The sequence below is a fragment of the Meriones unguiculatus genome, chromosome 7 (assembly GCF_030254825.1).
Source record: "Meriones unguiculatus strain TT.TT164.6M chromosome 7, Bangor_MerUng_6.1, whole genome shotgun sequence".
In the NCBI taxonomy this organism is placed as follows: Eukaryota; Metazoa; Chordata; class Mammalia; order Rodentia; family Muridae; genus Meriones; species Meriones unguiculatus.
Genome location: NC_083355.1, coordinates 35,331,094 through 35,353,022, shown reverse-complemented (window position 1 = coordinate 35,353,022; position 21,929 = coordinate 35,331,094). Strand labels below are relative to the sequence as shown.

The following is a 21,929-nucleotide window of genomic DNA, read 5'->3' as shown; positions in this document are numbered from 1 at the left end:
AGACTCACTGACATGCACATGACCACCACAAGGCTGACCTAGTCACAGCAGAATCGATGCATTAAGAGAAAGCAATGGTGAGGATTAGCAGAAAAGTTAAAATCAGAAAGTGGTGTTGGGGAACACTTAAAAGCTGAGGCCGAGGAAAGGTGCACTGTAAGCTGGCTCTGCGGAAGCCGTCCTCAGTCCTCGCTGTTATTGTGGGATCATCTGCACTACTCCTCTGTCTTACTCAAAGGAAAGGGAGGAAGTAAAATGAACAATGTTATGTGAAAGACGTGAATCACAGAGAGGAGAAAACTACTTTAGTCATATATCCATACAATCTAACAGCCGTATTTTATGCCATATATCAATTTACAATCATCTGAGACTAGATTACAAAGGGTACCTTTCACCCTCTTTGAAGAAGCCAAAAGAAGATGATCTTCAGGTAGGATGTGGGTAATGATACCAATGGATCTTTCTGCATGAAATCTGTAACACACATAGATAGAGTCTAGTGTTTCTTTTTAGTTAACAGTGACAACATGGATTATAATATTGGCAGAAAGTACTAGTAAAACTAAAAAATGAATCAAAGAGTTTTGGGGCTGGAGAAGTGGCTCACAAACTCATGTAACTCCAGCTCCAGAGGGTGACACCCGTTTCTGGTCTCCATGGGCATTTGCAAGTATGTGGCATGTGCGCGCGTGCACACACACTTACTTATTCTCACACATACTCATAAATCTTTAAAAAAAAAAAAAAGTTTCAAGAGTCAGAGTTTCGTTTCGTTTTGATGAACCAGGAATGACACCCAGGACCTCTCAGGTGCTAGGCAAGCACTCTAAGCTTCAGGCCCAAATTTTCAATCTGTTGTGAATTAAACTTTCAACACCCACTGCATTCTCATCTCCCTCTAAATAAAAGTCCTCACTACAGTCAAGAAGACTCCATTTCTCTGCCACCTCTCTGACGTCATTTCCTGCCATTCTCACATCACCTCTCTGAGCCTCCAGCCACGCATGCCCAGCAATTTCTGGATGAAATCTGTTCTCACTCTAGCATTTGCTCTTCTTTCTCTGGAGTGCTTTCCCCTCCATAGGCACATGGTTCACTTTCACTGAAGAGAGTACATAAAGTCCCCTAAAAATCACTCAGCCCTCTAATTTCCTGTCCACAGTAACATCTGGTTATCTGTTCGCAGCCAGCCCACAAACAAAAGGTAAACTACTTGCCTATTATACTTGCTACTCCCTTACAACTCAAACTTCTTTTAAAATAAGATTTCTTTATCACTTTAAATTGCGTATCTGAGTGTGGGTATGTGCATTTGAGAAGCCCAGAGTCCAGGTGTTACTCTCCTCTTGGGCTGGAGTTGCAGGTGGTTTAAGTTAGCAGATACAGTTTTTGCGAAAGAACAGTATCTCATTCTTAACCACAGAACCATCTCTCTAGCTCCCCAACCAAACTTCTCATCTCCACCTATCTTCAAATTCACTAATTCTCTTTAGTTGCCAACTAAAGTGCTGTTAAACTTGTCTATAGAGTTTTGACATCAAGGACAATACAGGAGCCTTTTCCTCAGCTGTTGCTTGCTTTCTTTGAGACAAGATTTTATTTACTAGACTAGACTGGTAATTCATGGCAATTCTCCTGTCTCACCTTGAATATTAGTGTTAGCCACCACACTTTTCAGTATATTCAGAGTAGTACATTTACCACTGTAATCAATTTTAGGGCATTTTTATCACTTAAAACAAAAGAACAAACCTATATACACCTAACAATCCCCATATCCTTCCAACACCCAGATCTAAGAAATCATTCACTTTCTGTTTCTAGATTTTCCTATCTGAACACAAATAAACAGAACCACATAGAGCGTGATCCTTCGTGACAAATTTCTGAAAGTTAACATTTTTTCAAGGCTCAACCATAATGGAGGATGTATCTTGTTTCATTTAAAATTCTCAGCTCGGAAGCAGGTGGATCATTTCAGCCCAGAGTATAAGAACAGCTGGATAACAGCTAGAACCCCTGAAAAAACTAAAGCCTGCCTTTGAACAAGTTTCTGTTTTGTGTGTGTGGTTTTTGTTTGTTTGTTTTTTAAAGAGAAAGGAGTCTTGCTGTGTAGTCTAAGCTGGCCTGGAACTCACTATACAGTACAGACTGGCCCTGGATTTTTTTTTCCCCATCCTTTTTCAGGCTGTTAGAAGAAAGCTAGTAGGAGCTTCAGTTTTCTCCTCCATCATACGGCTCTCAGGGCTGGAACTCAGGTTGTCATGCTTGGCAGAAGCGCCTTAAATCCTTGATCTTCCAGACCCAGCATGAGTGTGGATTACAGGTATGCCCTATACCTGGCCTGCTTTTTGTTGTCATTTTCCTCCAAAATATTACTAGGTTCTTCTTCTCTATCAGATCTAGAAAATTTTCTTTGTAAGGGACTATACAGTAAATACTTTGTGATGTTGCCAACATATTTTTGTAACTACTTAACTCTTCAATCATGGCACGAAACAGTCATAGGAAATAGAGAAACAATGAGCATATCTGACCGACAAAAATATTTTGCATGTGGGCCACAGTCCATGGCTGAAGATTTACTGCCCATTTTATGTTACTGGGATTTTTCTCACTCTTGCAAGCTTAGTTACACATGAAAAAGAACAGCTATAATTTACATATCCAGTTTTTCTGTTTTTTTCAGCAGTAAGTTTGTAGGTTGTTCTTAGGTTGTCAATTTGCCATTGAGCCAGAGGCTACTAATTACTCAAAAAACAAAAACCAAAACCAAAAACCTGAAATACAGAAAAGCTCATTCCATATAAAAATAGACAAATCTTAATATAAAACCACAAGCCTAAATGGATGTCTTAGAAATTGGGATGACTTCAAAAACATTCTATACCAACAGGAAGACAAGTTTATTCATATAAAACTTAAGGGACTACTACACTGGGGGGAGGGGGGATCATAATTCTCAGAAAAGAAAGTGAAACTTACAGTGCATTGTCAAATTTTCCGGAACTGTACTGGTGAACATAGGAAGAATAAGCCAGGTCTTCATGAGCTGTTGCTACGTGAATATTTTTACCACCAAACACCGACTGCCGAATGTCAAGTGCTGCCTGAAAGAATCAGAGCGACACTTAACAGTACTGTGTGCTACTGAAGTTAAGTGAACCAGCCACACACTGTATGTACCCAACCCCTTACATTTCAAATGGGAGAGTCTTGCCAGATTCAAACAAGAGCAGAATATGCAAGTCACCCCAAGACCTGATTCTGTGAAGACACCTGTCTGGAAAGCCACGTGAGTTGTTTTTCAGCCACAAGACCAAGTGCATATAAGGCAGCTCCACCAGACTCACACCTCAGCCCTAACAGCTTCTTCTACACCCTTCTTAGAGAACTGCAAAAATCAGTGACATCTTGTCTAGTGCCACGGTACAGGACATCATTTACCTGAAGTAACAATTGCACGGTCTAAATCTAATGCTAGACTGACACTTGATAAATCCTCCACAAAATTAAGCCATCAACCAAGGAAATTACAACAGAAAGTACAGTGGAACAGACCCACCACCTGATGATTCTAGTCCTGGATGATTCTCTTCAATCCTTAAAACATTTGACTCTTAAGCCTTTATACTTAGTAAACAATGGTGAGGCCTACAGAAGAAAGGCAGGGTTCAAAGAGTTATCTATCTGTCCATCCAAACATCTATACTTCCATCTATCCATCCACCCATCTATCTGTTTTAAGTTGGTCTGCTATTGCTTTGTAAAATTATTTTATGTGCATTGGTATCTTGCCTGCATGAACATCTATGTGAGGGTATCAGATCCCCAGTAACTGCAGTTACAGATGGTTGTGAGCTGTCATGTGGGTGCTGAGAATTGGACTTGGGTCCTCTAGAAGAGCAGCCAGTGCTCTTAGCTGTGGAGCCATCCCTCTACCCCTCAAAGAGTTATTTTATACATGGATTAGAAATAACAAACAGGGCTGGAGAGATGGCTCAGAGGTTAAGAGCACTGGCTGTTCTACCAAACTCCTGAGTTCAAATCCCAGCAACCACATGGTGGCTCACAACTATCTACAATGAGATCTGGTCCCTCTTCTGGCATGCAGAGGTACATGAAGGCAGAATAATGTATATATAATAGATAAATAAATAAATAAATCTAAAAAAAAGAAATAACAAACAAATATAGGTCAGCAAGTCAACTTAGATTTAAAGGAAAGGGAAATAACCAATAACACACCTGGTAAATCGCAACAGACTGGCAGATATTGTCTACATTGAGTAAGTAGAATCCATAATCCAGCAGTGTATCAGAGTATTTTGGGTGTTTAGATCCAAAATGATCTCTAGAAAAGATACAGAACTATTAGCATATACAACTGAGAAACACGTTAAAACAACTTCTTTAGTACCAATCACCTACCGTGCCAGATACACTGCATGTTTAATCAACTGCTCTGCCTTCTTAAATTCCCGTTTGACTACACAAGCCTAAAAACAGAGAGGAATTATTAAACAACTCTCAAACAGTTCAATAGTGTGCTACAGTAAGTATGGTTCACACTACAATAGCTAATAAACAATATTTCAGAGAGTCTTTCCATTCGTAATTTCTTTCTAAGTCTCTAGTAATTTTCTAAGAAACAGATCTGTAAACAACTTGGGAAAAATCTGACATTTCTAGCATGAATCTTTTATAAAAGATGGGCTGTGGTGGCACAAGCCTCTAATCCCAGCACTCAGAAGGCAGAGGCAGGCTGATCTCTGAGATCAAGGCCAGTCCAACCTGGTTTACAGAGTAAGCTCCGGGGCAGTCAAAGCTACACAAAAAAACCTTGCCTCAAAACAAAAAACAAACAAACAAACAAAAATCCCTGTTGTAACAAAAGCAATCCACAAGCTGGTAAATGTTTACTGTTTTATAATATTAAAATAAAATACTGGAGGGAGGACTCAGCATGGTATTTTTAAATATATATTTCATTTCTGGAATGGGCCAAAATAAACTTTTCTATTACTGAGACCAGGCTGGCCTCAAGGTCACAGAGATCTGCCTGCCTCTGCCTCCCTACCTCCTGAGTGCTGGGATTAAGGCTGTTGACACCTTGCCCAGCACATGTACATATTTTTAAATGTGTAGTTTTTATGTGTGTGGGTATTTTGCCTACACATATCCCAGAAGATGATGTCAGATCTCCTGAAAGTAGAGTTATAGGTGTTTGTGAGCTGCAGTGTGGGCTGATAATCAAACCTGGGCACCCTGGAGGAGCAGCCAGTGCTTAACTGCTGATCCAGCTCTCCAGTCTCATACTTTTAAATTACTTATACATTATTCATTCTGGGCACATGCACACATACACATGAATAGAATCTGTGGAGGTCAGAGGACAGCTTACAGCACTTGGTTCTTCCCTTTTACCACATGAGCCTCCCAGGAGTTAAATTCAGTTGTCATGCTTGGTGGCAGGGGCCTTTATCCACTGAGCCATCTGATTGGACCCTTTGGTTAAATAGCTCCTGCTACTTAGAGGTGATGCTATTTAGGACTTTTCCCCACTAGTTTATGAAAACAAACAAGATCTGGGACATAAGGTTATCAGGATCACATAATTTTTATATGTACAAAATTCAAGTTTCCAATTTTTTAAAAAAAATTGAACCACGGTGATTGCCAGTTTTTGAAATCTAATACCATGTGCATATACAAAATGTACATGTTGTTATTTCACAAAGGTACATATATTTTTTAAAGATTTATTTATTATTTATACAATACTCTACCTGCATGTAGGCCTGCATGACAGAAGAGGGCACCAGATCTCATTATAGATGGTTGTGAGCCACCATGTGGTTGCTGGGAATTGAACTCAGGACCTTTGGAAGAGGAGCTAGTGCTCTTAACCTCTGAGCCATCTCTCCAGACCCACAAATACATATTTATTGTTTAATTTTTTAATTTGTTAAAATTTAACTTAATTTTATTAATTACTTTATTTACTTTGTATCCCCCCATAAGCCCTTCCCTCCTCCCCTCCCGGTTCCACCTTCCCTCCCCCCTTTTCACGCATGCCCCTCCCCAAGCCCGCTGATGGGGAAGTCCTACTCTCCTTCCTTCTGATCTTAGTCTATCAAATCACATCAGGAGTGGCTGCATTGTCTTCTGTGGCCTGGTAAGGCTGCTCTCCACTCAGGGGGAGGTGATCAAAGAGCAGGCCAATCAGATTATGTCAGAGGCAGTCCCTCTTCATTACTATGGAACCCACTTGGACACTAAACTGCCATGGGCTACATCTGTGCAGGGGTTCTAGGTTATCTCCATGCCTGTTACTTGGTTGGAGTATGAGTGTCTGGAAAGACCCCTGCATTCAAATTTTCTGGTTCTGTTGCTCTCCTTGTGGTGTTCCTGTCCTCTCCAGCTCTTACTATTTCCCACTTCTTACATAAGATTCCATGCACTCTGCCCAACAGTTGGCCATAAGTCTCAGTGTTTGCTTTGATAGTCTGCAGGGCAGAGCCTTTCAGAGGCCCTCTCTGGCAGGTTCCTAGCTTGTTTCCTGTTTTCTTCTTCTTCTGATGTCCTTCTTCTTTGCCTTTCAGGATGGGGATTGAGTATTTTAGTCAGGGTCCTCTCTCTTGATTAGTTTCTTTAGATGTACAGATTTTAGTAGGTAATATATAGTAGGATATATATAAAACATATCCTATGTTATATGTCCATATGAGTGAGTATATACTGTGTGTGTCTTTCTGCTTCTGGGACAGCTCACTCTGGATGATCCTTTCCAGGTCCCACCATTTACCTACAAATTTCATGATTTCCTTATTTTTCATTGCAGAGTAATACTCCATTGTGTAGATGTACCACAATTTCTGCATCCACTCTTCAGCTGAGGGGCATCTGGGCTGTTTCCAGCTTCTGGCCATTACAAATAAAGCTGCTACAAACATGGTTGAGCAAATGTCCTTATTGTGTACTTGAGCTTCTTTTGGATATATGCCTAGGACTGGTATGGCTGGATCTTGAAAGCGCCAGACTGTTTTCCAGAGTGGTTGTACAAGTTTACATTCCTACCAGCAGTGGAGGAGGGTTCCCCTTTCTCCATAACCTCTCCAGCATGTGTTGTCACTTGAGTTTTTCATCTTGGCCATTCTGATGGGTGAAAGGTGAAATCTCAGGGTCGTTTTGATTTGCATTTCCCTAATGGCTAATGACGTTGAGCATTTCTTTAAGTGTTTCTCTGCCATTCAATATTCCTCTACAGAGCGTTCTTTGTTTAGCTCTGTTCCCCATTTTTTAATTGGATTACTTGGTTTGCTGCTTTTCAGCTTCTTTAGTTCTTTATATTGGATATTAGCCCTCTGTCAGATAAAGGGTTGATGAAGATTCTTTCCTAATCTGTAAGCTGTCGTTTTGTTTTGATGAGGGTCCTTTGCTTTACAGAAGCTTTTCAGTTTCATGAGGTCCCATTTATTGATTGTTGTTCTTAGAGCCTGTGCTATTGGTGTTCTCTTCAGGAAGTTGTCTCCTGTACCAATGAGTCTTAGGGTTTTCCCCACTTTTTCTTCTAACCGATTTAATGTGTCTGGTTTTATTTTGAGCTTTTTGATCCACTTGGACTTTAGTTTTGTGCAGGGTGTTAAGTATGGATCTATTTGCATTTTTCTACATGTAGACATCCAGTTAGACCAGCACCATTTGTTGAAGATGCTATCTTTTTTCTATTGTATGGTTTTGGCATCTTTGTCAAAGATCAGGTGTCCAGAAGTGTGTGGGTTTATTTCTGGGTCTTCTATTCGGTTCCATTGATCCACCATTCTGTTTCTATGCCAGTACCATGCAGTTTTTCTAGCTGTTGCTCTATAGTACAGCTTAAGATCAGGGAGGGAGATACCTCTAGAAGATCTTTTATTGTAGAGGATTGTTTCAGCAATTCTGAGTTTAAATTAAGCAAGTTAATATCCTTTCCTCGTGTGGATGTTATCTAAATATTTATATTGCTATTAGAATTGCTCTAGAGATCCAGGCACATTGGTACATGCCTGGAACCCAAGGAAAGTTACAATTTGAGAGCAGCCATGACTACACAGCAAGCTTAAGGCTAGCCAGGTTACAGACCAAGATCACAATTCAACCAAAACTTTTTTAGTATTTCACAAAAACAGTGTTTTCTATTTATTTAGCAGTAGTGTTTTTTAATCCAAAGTTTGAACTGACTCAGAATAACCCAACCAAAATGAAATACTCAAGTGAGTAACTTCTAGACAAAGATTGTATGTGAAAGTTCATCCAAGCTTTAAGGCTCCTGTAAGATGAAACAGTAACTTTAAGGTACTAATAAATGGCTTCAGAGAGTTTATATAATTATTTACAGAAAAAGAAACTAGAGAAGCTGGGCATGGTGGTGCATGCCTTTAATCTCAGCACCTGGGAGGCAGAGGCAGGTAGATCTCTGTTAGTTTGAGGCCAGCTGGTAGACAAAGTGAGTCCAGGACAGCCAGGGCTACACAGAGAAACCCTGTGTGTGGGAAGGGGCTAGCGGAAGGGAGGGGAAGACTAAGAGAAACTAGAGGAAAAAAAAATCAAATAAAGACTGTCTCCCAGGTCAAGTGTGACAAGCTGTGTTGCTGTGAAATGAGATCCTAGGAGGAAGGTAAATATACTAGGAGGCCCAGCCCCCAGCCTAGAGAAATGTTACTAGGTCCCACATGATCTCTGAGCAAGAAACTGAAGTTATTGTACAGCTTTAAGGAAAACAAAAAATAGCACCAAACAGTACAGTACTGTGAACTTCAGTGAGCTGGAACAATTATTTCAAGGTTTCTCTGATCAAAGAAAGTTAGATAAAATGGATCAACAGTTTGTTGTTGTTGTTTGTTATTGTTAAGTTTTTTGAGGAAGAATCTCACTATGTAGCTCTGGATGTCCCATAATTCACTGTGTAGACCAGGTTAACCTCAGAGACCCACCTGTCTCTGCCTCCCAAGTGCTAGGACCAAAGCTGTGGGGCACCACACCCAGCCATGGGACAGTTTTGATTAGAAACTAAATTTCTAAGACTAAGCAAAGAAACTTAAAGAATAGATCAAGTTAGTTGTAGGTCAGCTAAGTTATTAAAGACTTGATTAACAATTTAAAGCCAAATAAGTCCTATAAACATTTAACGTTTTACATTACATTCACCTTAGATGCTTGTCTTAAAACATCCACCACAACTTTGACTGGTAGGCCTGACGTAATTTCCTTCATTGCCTCAACGCACCACTTGTATGCCTTTGAAAACATTGAAAAGAGAAAGAAAAGTAACAAACTCAACAAAGTATTTAATGAAATCATTGTGAATTTACCCTATAAGATTTCAACTACTTAAACACAACACAAATTATTATTTTTTTAAGATTTATTTATTATTTATACAGCATTCTGCCTGCATGTGTGCCTGTACACCAGATCTCACTATAGATGGTTGTGAGCCACCATGTGTGTGGGAGGGGGCTAATGGAACCCATGTGGTTGCTGGGAATTGAACTCAGGACCTTTGGAAGAACAGCCAGTGTTCTCAACCTCTGAGCCATCTCTCCAGCCCTGACATACAAATTATTTAAAACTGAAATTTTCTGAGACTATTTTTTGAAAGTATGAGTCGATCACACTATATTTGCTCTTACATCCATGCTTTTTCTGAAGCCAAGTGTGGCGGTGCATGCCTGTAATTCCAGAATCAGGAAGGAGGATTTTCCTGAGTTCAATGTACTAGAGGTGATTTTAGGAGTGCTATCAAACATTACCCCTCAAAAACATGTTTTTCTAAATTAAAATATTACAGATTGTATTTTCCCAGAAACCTTTGTATATAGCATCTCCCACTGCCTTAGGAAGCATTCCCTTTCTTCTAGCCCACTCGTTTACCAAGCTCATCTTTTGGACTTTGGTCCAAGATTAAATTTCCTGTATTATCTTTCCCCTTCTGTTATATTGTATTGTCTCTGTCTCTCTGTCTCTGTCTCTCCTTCCTTCCCTCTCTCCCCCTTTCTTTCATTCACCCTTTCTTTCTGAGATAGGATTCACTATGTAACCTTGGCTTAGCTGGAGCTTGCTATGTAGATCAGGCTGGCCTCAAACTGCCTGTCTCCCAGGTGCTAGGATTAAAGGTGTGTGCTATTATATCTAGCTATTATTTTCTATGTTGTCTGTTTAGTAGGGCCTACTTTATGCTACATATTGTTCTAATAAGCACTTCATTGATGACTTATACAGGTGGGACCATCCCTGGGCTGGTGGACCTGAAGGCTGTAAGAAAGCAAGCTGAGCAGGTCATGGGAAGCAAGCCAGAAAGCTGCACTCCTTCATGTGCTCTGCAGCAACTCCTGCCTCCAGTTTTTTGCCTTGAGTTCTTATCTTGATGTTAAGATGAAATAAACCCTTCCTCCTCTAAGTTGCTTTTGGTTAGCGTGTTTTATCACAGAGGTAAAACCCTAACTAAGATAGCTACTAAGTAAGCTGATTGTTTCAAAGTAATACAATAACATTTTTGAAACTATGGTACCTATAATGCAGTTTAAAGACATTTCAGTGGTAAGGTGCTTGCCAAATTAAATACTTATGTTCAAACTTGGGTTTAAATAGTTAATCCAAAATGACATATAAACAAATATGTCAATTAACAAAGGATTTCCTTTAAAACAAGCTGGGCAGACAAATAACCTGTACAAAAAGCTTAAGAGCCCTAGATTTCACTTCATATATTCAGATCCATCTCACAAATGCTCCTTTTGCCAACTTACCTCATCATAATGGCTCTTTGCAAACAAGAGCGCACACAATTCTCCATAGAGGGCAGCTCTGTTTGCTTGCTGGCCGTGTTTTGACAGCTTATCCATGTACGTCTGAGCTAATTTAAATGTTTCCTCACCTAGATGATATTTGCAATTTCCATTTCGCACATGAAGCAACCTGAAAAAGACAAAAGAGTCCGTTAGTTTTGACACTTCCAGCGCAGTGACTCTGGCACTCTCTTAAAATGACGATGCAGCACCTAAAGGACAAGACAGTGGATGGAAGAAAGAATCATTGTCTAAAGTGTCAGTGATAATGCTGTAAGTTTTTTGTGACTGATCTCTCCCTAAATATTAAAATATGCTGCTTGTGCATATTTTATATAAAATTGCTCAGCATGTGCTAAACAAAGAAACAAAAAATCCTTTTATTCCAAATTCAAATATAATATAGAAAATGTAAAAAATTAAAAAAAATCAATCTGCCACTACTATCTGCCATTACCTTTCTATTTTTTTTCTTTTAATATCTGTGTACCATTTCATCAGTTGGCACTACTCCCATTCATGCTGCTTTGTAAGTACTCATTTCTGCTTACTGTTACATTAAGGTAAATTCAATGATAAAACTATGGTAACTATTTGTCCTACACTCTCTGTGGCAGAAAATCCTATGCTACAGAAAACAATGCATAACCTGCTACCAATCTAATGAGAATGAAAGAGTATCAACACGCTTCAGATCAGACTAAACTCTAGGCAGTGGACTATATACATCTACAGACAATATGGGACAAGAAGAATAGCTGTTAGGACAGACAAATACTTATCTTTTATAGTGCTTATTTTTTAAATGCTATAACCACCTATAAGGGCAATACATTTTTCTGAAAATGCATAGAACCCAGGGCAATAAAAACATAAAAGATACTTCAAAGAAACCAAGTAGGGCATTAATATCAGCACGCTGGAGGCAGAGCTAACTGTCTAAAAATAAATAAAACCAAATAGACAGACAGATGAAAGCACATGAGCAGAAGACATAAACAGGCGGCTGAGCCTTTCCCACAACGTGTGAGGCGCTCTGCTCATTCCCCAGCACCACACAGAAATGAGACGGAAGGATAATTAATCACACTGATCTGGAATGCTGGGTGCAATGACTATTTTTGAGCAAGGAAATCAAGTATGAAGAAGCTGAGCAGCATAAAAGAATAAAAAAACAGCAGTGAGGCTGGTGGCACAAGCCCTGCACACTCATAACCTGCCTGGGCTACAGAATGAGTTCAAGGCCATCTGTGGTGACTTAGCAAGACCCTGCCCACAATAAATAAATGAGTAAATAAATTAAGTGCGTGAGTGAGCGAGTGAATGAATAAATACTAGGGCTGAAGATGTGGTTCACCCGGCAACATGCTTGTTTGGCATACATCAAACCCCAGTCCACACACACTACACATGGTGGAATGAACCTATCATCCAGCACGTGGACTGTAGATTCAGGAGGAGCAGATGTTAAAGGTAATTCCCAGCTACACAGCTGGTTCAAAGTTAGCCTGGGATGCATGAGACCCTGTCTCAAATACTAGTAATAATAAAAAGGAGATTTGGCTTGTGATAGAGCATTTTACTATATAAAAACACTTGGGCTCAATTGCTAGCATTAAAAAGAAAACCTGGAAAAATATTTTTTTCATGCTATACTGAAAATACATCTCAGCAAACCAAAATGAGAAACATTCTAATAATCTAAAAGTCTATCCTTTCTTTTATAGTCAGGGGACACACACAGGAAGAACTGCAGATAGTATCAGGCATATTCAGGGTGATATGGTTTTAGACTGACTGGATCCCCCCCCGTCAAAAAAAAAAAAAAAAGAAAAGGGCAGAAGGATTGCTGGTTAAGAAAACATTCAGTGCTGTGCATGAGCCTTTAATCCTAGCAGAAGAAATTTAGGAACAGCTTGATCTTTTTATAAAAGGTAGTGCATATAATGTTTTAACACCCTCATTGAGGGTCAGTTTTTGTGCCACTAAATTTTCTAGCAATAGGGTATGGTGAAGAATAAGAGAGAAACAAACTGCTTGGTGATGTAATCCTAGCCAGGGCAGCTGGAGCATGACAAATGTGAAGTCAGCTGAGGGTACATAGCAAGACCCTGTCTGAAAAAGACAAGAAGAAAGGCAGAAAAGGGGAAGAACAAGAAGGTGGCAAGTGCGTCTGGAACACGCTGTGTAGAAGACTGTGTACAGGAAGATGAGGAAAGAAAGAAGTCATGTGGGAAGTTTTAGTTCAACAGCAGGAAAGATGATTTCACTTGGCTGGTAGAGCAATGCTATTAAAACAGAATTCCCTCAGTGCTAGAGATGCTCTAAGCTAAGTGTGAGAGCACACACCTGTAACAGCGGCACTGAAGAGGCTGAGGCAAGGAAGCCTTGATTTTGAGACCCTTTGAGGGGGGCAGCCAACCAACAAACCCCCTCAAAAATCCCATTTGTGACAGCAAGGCCACCAGAATGAAGCCCTTATAACAGACCAAGAACTGAATATTCCAAGAGGGATTTTTATTAGAGATGCAGGTGTGAATGAGAGAGGGGTAAGCACAGATGCTACACTTCACCGGGAAGGAAAGCAAGAGCCGCCAATGCTCTTCACCGTGTGCACTCCAGGACGATGATCATCTCTGACCATTACTGAGCGACTGGCATATGATAGGGCAACAGACTATTGGAGGAGGAGCAGATGTTAAAGGTAATTCTCAGCTACACAGCTAGGTCGGAGTTAGCCTGGGATGCCAGAAAGGCACTGCGTGGTGTTTCTCCAGTCCTTGCTGGTGGTCTATTCAAAAAAAAAGGACAATTAAATATAGAGACCCATTAGGTTCTGTGTGTCCGTGTCCATCCGACCTGAGAGTAAGCAGAGTTAAAGATCCAAGAAACTTTTGGTACAGTTGGCAAGTCTGAGCAAAGAGTACAGTGCCAACGTGTGAAAGTAGTTTATTTTTACAATTAACAACGTGAACTCACACCTCCCTGATCAACAGCTACTGCAAAAATCAACTTTTGTTATTGTTTTTTGGTTTTGTTTTGTTTTTTTTTAGCTTTTTGAGTTAGGGCCTCTACAAAGCCCTGGCCATCCTGGAACTCAAGAGATCTTTATGCCTCTGCCTAAGTGCTAGAATTAAAGGCATGTGCTACAATGCCTGGCTGAAAAGCAACTGCTGTGTACCATGACAAACTCTTCAAGCTTTAAATGGAAAATATATAAACACAGAAGTCATCTAGTCTACTGTAAGATTAAAAGGCTGGACTGGCGAGATGACTGAGAGTAAAGGCAGTGGCACATGTACAAACCCAGATTTCAGTGGAAAAAGAAAACGGGATCCCAAAAGTCCAAAAGCTGTGGTCTGGCATAAGCCATGGAATGTGTGCCTATATGTGCATGCATATACACACCTACACCGAGTAAAAACCAAATGAAAGCTGGCTAGAGAGATTTCAAAGGATAAGGAGCTTGCCATGAAAGCATAAGAACCAGAATTTGGATTCCCAGAACCTACCTAAATAGTACGGGGCAGGCCTAGGGACAACCTACAATTCTTGAGGAGAGAGGGGCAGGGGATTTCTGGAAAAAGCTGGATAGCTAGATTCAAGAGACCTTACCTCAATGAAGTGGAAAGCAGTCAAGGAAGAACCAATGTCAACTACATGACTCTACATGCACTCGCGTAAGTACCCACACATGTGAACACACATATGCATGGTACAAACACAAGCATACAATTTATAAAAGAAAGCAAGTTACTAGATCCCTATCAGACAGACCAAAGCAAAATACACGACACCAGGTGGAAAGAGGCTCAGTAAATAAAAGCAGCCCTAACTGTTCTTTCAGGCAGCCAGATGCTGGGGTGAAAGCTTACTAGCTCAGAGGCAGAGAAAGCACCCAGCTGACCTTTCTACTCATGTTGGAAATGGAAGAAGCCAAAAGCCAATCACTTAGTAAGAATAAGAAAAGGTGAGCTTATTAAGGAGCCTCAGAGGCTGAAAACATTCTAGGCTTCGGTTAGACTGTATGGAGGCTAGAAGCTTTCGGGACTAGGCCTGGGTTAGCTGACAACGGCAGTAAGCCTCTGAGACAACTGAAGCAGGTGAATAAAAGATCCTTTTACATGTGACAATCTGTCAATCCCTGAGACCCAGATGAAGGAGACCATGCTCTCCTGGAAGTTGCCCTCTGGCCTCCGGATGTGCACTGTGTCCCATCCCCTTCCCCTACTCCTCCAAAAATAAAAACAAATGGAATTTTTTTTAAAAATCAAGGGACTAAACTGGGCATGGTGGCACACACCTTTAATCCCAGCAATAGAGGATCTCTGAGTTCCAGGTCAGCCTGGTCTACACAGCAAGTTCCAGGACAGCCAGGGCTACACAGAGAAACCTTGCCTCAAACAATCAAACAACCTGAAAAAAGAAATAAAGAAAAAGAAAAGCCTAGAGACAGATCATGAGGATCGTGAACTAATCAATGGATTCATAATGTGATGTCATCACTGGGACACAGTGAAAAGGCGGCTCTTGGGACACAGCATACAAATTGAGTCTCTGCTTTCTTTTTTTATTATTTATGTGTACGTGTGTATGCCTATGTACGAGGTCAGGGAGGTGTCATATCCTGAAGCTGTGAGCTGCCTGATGTGGGTTCTGGGAATCAAATTCATGCCTTATACAAGAATTTAAAATGTAAACCTGGAGGTGGTGGCAGAGCACACCTTTAGTCCCAGCACTTGGGAGACAAAGTCAGGCGGATCTCTGAGTTCAAGGCCACTCTGGTCTACAGAGCAAGTTTCAGGACAGCTGGAGATACATGGAGAAACCTTGTCTCAAAAAATGAAACAAACAAAAAGAAACAAAACAAACAACCCCCCCTCCAATACATGCTCTCCGTCACTGAGCCATGTCTTCAGCCCTTGAGCCTCTGCTTTAAATGCTCTTGAATATGCACCCTGGAATGCAAGTGCTGGGCCATATGGTAATTCTATGTTTAGATTCTGAGAAGCTGCCAAACTGTATATTGCACAGCTGCATCATTTTACACTCGGCAACAGTATATGCAAAGTCTGCAATTTTTCTTGATCCTCACCACCACTAACTTTCTGCTTGTTTTGGCATGAAACATGCTGGGCAAGAGCTCTTGCCACTGAGCTAACACTTTAGCTCATTAAAACAAAATCCTTAGTATCTCATCTGTGTCTGACTTAGAGTTTCCTAACGACTGATACTCCTACTACTATTTTTTTCATATGCTTGTTCCCAATCTACACAGCTTCTTTGGAAAGTGTCTTCTCAAGTCCCTTGCCTATTTAAAAACTTGGGTCATTTGTACTTACTAATATAGTCTAAATACTAGACCATGGCCCAATACATGATTTGTAAATACGTTTTCCCATTCTACAGGTTGTCCTTATTGGAGCCAGGGTCAGTGGGAATGGTAGTGTAGCCCTGTACTCCCAAAACTCAGGAGGCTCAAGTAGGTGGACAAGACAGTGCAGGTACAAGAGAGAAAAGAGGAAAGAGACTGATGAGATTTTGCTATGTACCCTGAGTGTTGAGATTACAGAAGTAAACCACAAGACCCAGCTTGATACTGTCCTCTAGAGCAAATTTTCTAAAGGATTTAATGTTCTTTTATTTCTAAAGTCAAGTTCTCAGCAATGCCAAATACCTCTGCCTCCTGAGTGTTGGAATTACAAATGTGGACCACGACACCTAGTTAACTACATTCTGAGTCATTGAGTGTGGTCTTTTTCCCCTTTCCAATACAGATACTCTTTACTTCTTTTTCTTGCACATTGTGGTTAAAATTTCCAACATATTATTGACTAACTACAGTAGATGTCCCTTACCCTTTTCTTGATCCAGTGAAAGAAAAGCATCCAGGGTAACACCAAGTTACTGTTGTTTTTCTTTCCCCTTTCCCCAACTCTTCCCAATGGTACCATTCTTCTACTTGGTTTGAGACAGTGTTCTGCTATGTAGCTCAAGACAGTATTACAGGCTTACACCACCATGCCCTGTAGTTTGTTACAGCAAAGAGGTTCTCTCCAACTTCTAGCTTCCTGTTAGGTTTTGTTTGTTCTGATTTCCCCAAAAGACAGGGTTTCTTTGTGTGTAGCACTGGCTGTCCTGGAATTCCCTCTGTAGATCAAACTGGCCTTGAACTCACAGAGATATGCCTCCCTCTGCTTCCCAAGTGCTTTGATTAAAGGCATGTACCACCACACAGCAGCTCTGAGCATTTTTATTAAGAAAGGATAGCAGATTGACGAATACTTTTTAACATCCACTAAAATTATCATATTTTTATTCAATCTATTATCATGGCATATTATATTACTTGATTTTCATATCCAAGTACTCTTGCATCCTCGGTTCAAATCTCACTTTAATATTATAATATAAATTGTTTTAGATTTGATTTGTTAGTACTTTGTTAAGGATTTTTGCATCTATAGTTAAGAAGGTACTGGTTTCTAATTGTGTTTTTTTGTTTTGTTTTTTGGTGATGTCTTTCCTGGGCTTTCCTTAATAGAATCATAGTGGCCTCATAAAATGAGTTGGGAAGGGACTCTTCTTCAATATTCTAGAGTCTGGGATAGACCAGTGCAAACTCTTTAAATGCTTGGCACAATTCACCAGCAAAGTCTTCTAGTTCTGAATTTTCTTTGTTACAAGAAAATTTGCAATTCCTATTTGTCAGAAAATTTCAATCTCCACCTGTTATGGGTCTGTTGAAATGCTCAAGTTCTTCCACAATCTTCTGGATAGTTTGTGCATTTCTAGAAATTTGTTTCTTTAATCTAAAATTTCCAACTGATAATGTACAACTTTTCCTAAGACTCCCTTATGTTTGTTTGTTTGTTTTTAATTTCTAGAAAGTCAGCAGTTACGTGTCAATTCTGTCTTCTGACTATGGTTATCTGAATCTTCCCTTTTTTTTTTCCATTTAATTTGACTTAAGCAAACAAGGAGCTGGAGAGATAGTCCAGCAGTTAAGAGCACTGGCTGTTCTTCCAGAGGACCTGGATTCAATTCTCAGCACCCACATGCAGCTCAGAATTGTCTGACTGAAGCTAACAAAGAAACCAATGTGAGACGTAGCAGATAAGTCAGAAGGAGCCATTCTTGCCCCTCTTGCTTAATGACAGAGCCTGAGTGTGCTGAAGCACTGATGATGTTTGCACAGGACTGAGGTGTAAGCTGTGACTAATTTAAAGCAGTATTAGAGTAGGGATGCCATTCCCCTTGCCAGTAACTGACTCAGAGGTTACCAAAGGTTCTGGCTCTGGCTTGTAGACCCACAGAGGTATCTGCTAGTACACATTAGTACACCCGGGGTCTTGGTAGGTTTGAAAATGCTCTTTGCCCTTAAAAAAAAAAAAAAAAAAATTAGTGAGGTATATATACACTATTTTTTTCTCAAACACTGAGATAACATTATTTTGTTTTAGCTTCTCATTTCTATTTATCTTTGGACATCAGGGAATTAAAATACATGAGATACAGGTCCTCTTTTAATCCATGCTCAAACTGTTTCCTACCCAACTCTTAAGAAAGCTTTCACTTCATAAAAATAAACAAACAAACGAATAAATAAAGAACCAGGCTCTGAGTTCAAGGCCAGCTTGGTCTACAAAGTGAGTCCAGGACAGCCAAGGCTACACGGATAAACCCTGTCTTGAAAAACAAAAACAAAATGCTGGGCATGGTGTTGCACCCTTTAAATCCAACAGCTGGGAGGCAGAGGATGAGGCCAGGCTGGACTACACAGAAAGAACCTGTCCCCACACACAACTATAACAGGTTAATGACATTCTGGTAATGGAAGAAGGTTGGACTAAGCAAACCATGACATAATTATCACCTAAGAGATTTACTCGGCTGTTGGGAACATAACCAGAATTCTGAATCCAAACCACCAGCCGTACGCAGCACTTTAACTACGTACCACTTAATCATAGGACCGGCTCCAGCTTACCTCACACAGCACTCCACTGCATGAAACCAGTGGAGCATCTCATCATGTAGAGTACACAACTGAAGGCAAGAGAGAAAAACCTTCTCCGCCTCGCTGTACCAGCCTGCATCGGAAAGAAAGCCACCTGAAGAACAAAAGTAGTAATGTTAAGGGACCCAGTGAACTGCCGGAAGGCTAGTGACACGTTTACAACTAAATACTTGAACAAAAACTCCCTAGTATTAACATCTTATGTTTAACTTATAAAAACGTTGGTCCCCAGCACAAAAAGAGGGAACAATAATTTGAATAAATAATTGCCTGAAACATACTTTGTAAAGTTGTGAAAAGTATTTGTGTTACAAAATTAGCAAACAGTATTTTCAATATGCATAAGCCTTTCCAGAATATTTTAAGTTAATGTATCTGCTATCCTTATAGTATCTCCAGAAAAATTAAAAATAACTAATTTTGGAAATGAGAAACAAAACAAGGCCCTGAAAAGATTTATGTCTCCTGGGACAGCACACAGTAAGCAGTTAAAGAATTTGGTGACAGCATGACGCAGCAGAAAGACCTGCTTTGGGATCCCAGAGACACAGGATTCTAAACATAGCTCACTCAGGGCTATGAGCTGATCCATTCACTCAACTTCTTTAAGTCTACTTCCTCATACGTGAGTGATACTGCTGCCACTGTGCTGGAATGCCACATCTAGGAGGGACAGTTGCTCACAACCTGCCTGTGGGAACTCTGTACAGTTAGAAGGTTTAACTACAAGACCCCTGCAGAATAGAACACCCCTCTATTTTGCCATGACTTACCTAAGACAAAGCCAACCTGGATGGCCTTCTCCTTTACTGCAGCATCTGATTCTGCTATGTAAGAGCACTGTCTACTGAAAGAGTAGGCCAAGACAGAAGCAACTCTAACACCATGATCCATCAAAGCCTGAAAACAATGATGAAGCAAATGTCTGAAAGAGAAGAGAAATATGATTCTAGAGGGGTAACTGATTTTATCCCTTTAGAGCTGGCTGCTTCTTTATGAAATATGTCACCATTGTTTTCCAAAACAGAATAAGGTGAGTGAGGATAAGTCTGTAAAAACATAAAAATAAAATAAATTCAGGAGGCAGAGACAGGCAGATCTTGATGAATTTGAGGCCAGCGGTGATCTCCAGAAGGAGTTCCAGAGAAACCAGGGGGAAAAAAAAATAAATATGCTCCAAAATAAAGAGACAAGTGAGCCAGGTAAATTCCAGCACTCAGGGAGACAGAGGCAGGCAGATCTCTGCAAGTTCGAGGCCAGCCTGGTCTACAAAGCAAGTCCAAGACAGCCAAGGCTACACAAAGAAACTCTATTTTGAAAAACAAAAGACAAGTGGGCTAGGCTCAGCATTTGCTTCCCAAGCCTAACAACCTGACTCTGGACTGCCAGAATACACATAAACACACATATATCCACAGAGTAGCACAAGTGCAACCCTAGGAGGTGATGGGAGGCGTGAACCAGAGACTTACTGGAAGCTCCCAGGTTAGTGAGCATGTGGAGCAGGGAACATAAAGAGAGATACTGTCTCAAGTAAGGTGTAAGGGCAGGGACGGCATCCAAACATGAGACCCTGCTTCAAAACAAAAAAGCCCCTCAGTAAGGGCTTTACATTTATTTTTAAAGCAAACGCATGTTCTTTGACCTTTCCCGTTATGTATAAAGTATGACTATTATTATCATCTTGTTCTTCAAGGGTTTCCATTGAGCTGTAGTCCCATGCCATGGAATTTGCTATCATAGCATTGGGTGGTGGGCTTTTGTCTACTCATAAACTTTTGTTTTTATGGTGAAAAAGTCTATTACTGGTTGATGAACAAGGGTAAGTACACTTAATATTATTGAATATTATACATTTTCAAATAATTTATGTTCATTGGTGTTTTGCCTGCATGTATGTCTGTGATGGTGTCAGAAGCCTTGGAACTAGAGCTAATGACAGGTGTGAGCTGCCATGTGGTGCTGGAAATTCAATCTAGATTCTCTGGAAGAATAGTCAGGGCTCTTAACTGCTGACTATCTCTCCAGCCCTATATAAATTATTTTTCTATCATGTTATGTATATGAGTGTTTTGCCTGTGTGTATGCCTATGTACCATATGAATGCCTGTTGTCCTTGAAGGCCAGAAGAAGGTATTGGATCACCTAAAAGTAGAGTTACAGATAGTTGCTGGCTGTCGTGTAAGTGACAGGAATTGTGTTTGAGTCCTCTGGGAGAGTAGCCAGTGCTCTTAGCCACCGAGCTTACACATTTAAAAATGGTACTGGTGGCAACTTTTATGGTGTATGTTTTAGTAGGTTTTTTTTGGAGACCTCGTCCCTAATCTGTAATCCAAGCACTTATGTAGAGGCAGAAGGACTAGAAGTTTAGCAAGCTCAATGCCATTTTGGGCCACATGAGACAAGGAAGGAAGGAAATTAGCAAACAAGCTAGCCTATAAACACACACACACACAAATTTACCTTTTATCCAAAGCTCTCAAAACTTTAGCAAAAACTTCCAAATCACAGAATTCACTGCCCAGTTGACATAAGCGTCCCTGTTGGTAAAGCTGTAAAAATAAAAAAGAAAAATAATTATTTCAAACTTTTACATTTAACTTTCTACTTTGTGATGAAAAAAAACTGACGTAGAAGAGGATTTATTTATTCATTCATTCATTCGTTCTTTCCTTCCTTCCTTCCTTCATTCATTCAGGCAGGTAGGCAGGTGGTTTTGTAGACTGTGTAGTTTTGGCAGTCCTAAAACTCAGACTATTGGTCTTGAATTCAGAGATCCACCTGCCTCTGCTGGGATTAAATGTGCACCACCATCACCAGTTCCATAAAGAAAAAGTATAATGAATCCATTTTTACAACTTATAAAAACTTTAACAATTGTGCATAATTGTTCAGGATTTCTACTGTGAAGCAGAAGAGCACATGGTAAAAGTGCCAGGAAGTGGTATAGAACTATATATTTACCATATGTATGCCTACTATGAGAAACGTAAATCTGTTTATTTTTTCCTTTAAACAAAGCTAGATAATTTAAGTTATCAAAATGACAGCAAAGACAGTGTCTAGAAAACAGAGCT

The 21,929-nt window shown here is 40.2% G+C and overlaps 1 protein-coding gene across 1 annotated transcript in view; it reads right to left on the bottom strand.

Moving 5' to 3' along the window:
• Appbp2 (amyloid beta precursor protein binding protein 2) overlaps positions 1–21,929 on the bottom strand; it is a 48,571-nt gene that overhangs the window by 10,197 nt on the left and 16,445 nt on the right. Inside the window, exons 2-10 of the mRNA XM_021648371.2 lie at positions 21,316–21,404; positions 19,626–19,777; positions 18,823–18,946; positions 10,794–10,962; positions 9,193–9,282; positions 4,435–4,502; positions 4,252–4,357; positions 2,989–3,113; positions 392–477 (exon numbers count right to left, since the gene is read on the bottom strand). Of these exons, the coding sequence (XP_021504046.1) occupies positions 392–477; positions 2,989–3,113; positions 4,252–4,357; positions 4,435–4,502; positions 9,193–9,282; positions 10,794–10,962; positions 18,823–18,946; positions 19,626–19,777; positions 21,316–21,404 (1,009 nt within the window). The remainder of the gene's footprint in view (positions 1–391; positions 478–2,988; positions 3,114–4,251; positions 4,358–4,434; positions 4,503–9,192; positions 9,283–10,793; positions 10,963–18,822; positions 18,947–19,625; positions 19,778–21,315; positions 21,405–21,929) is intronic.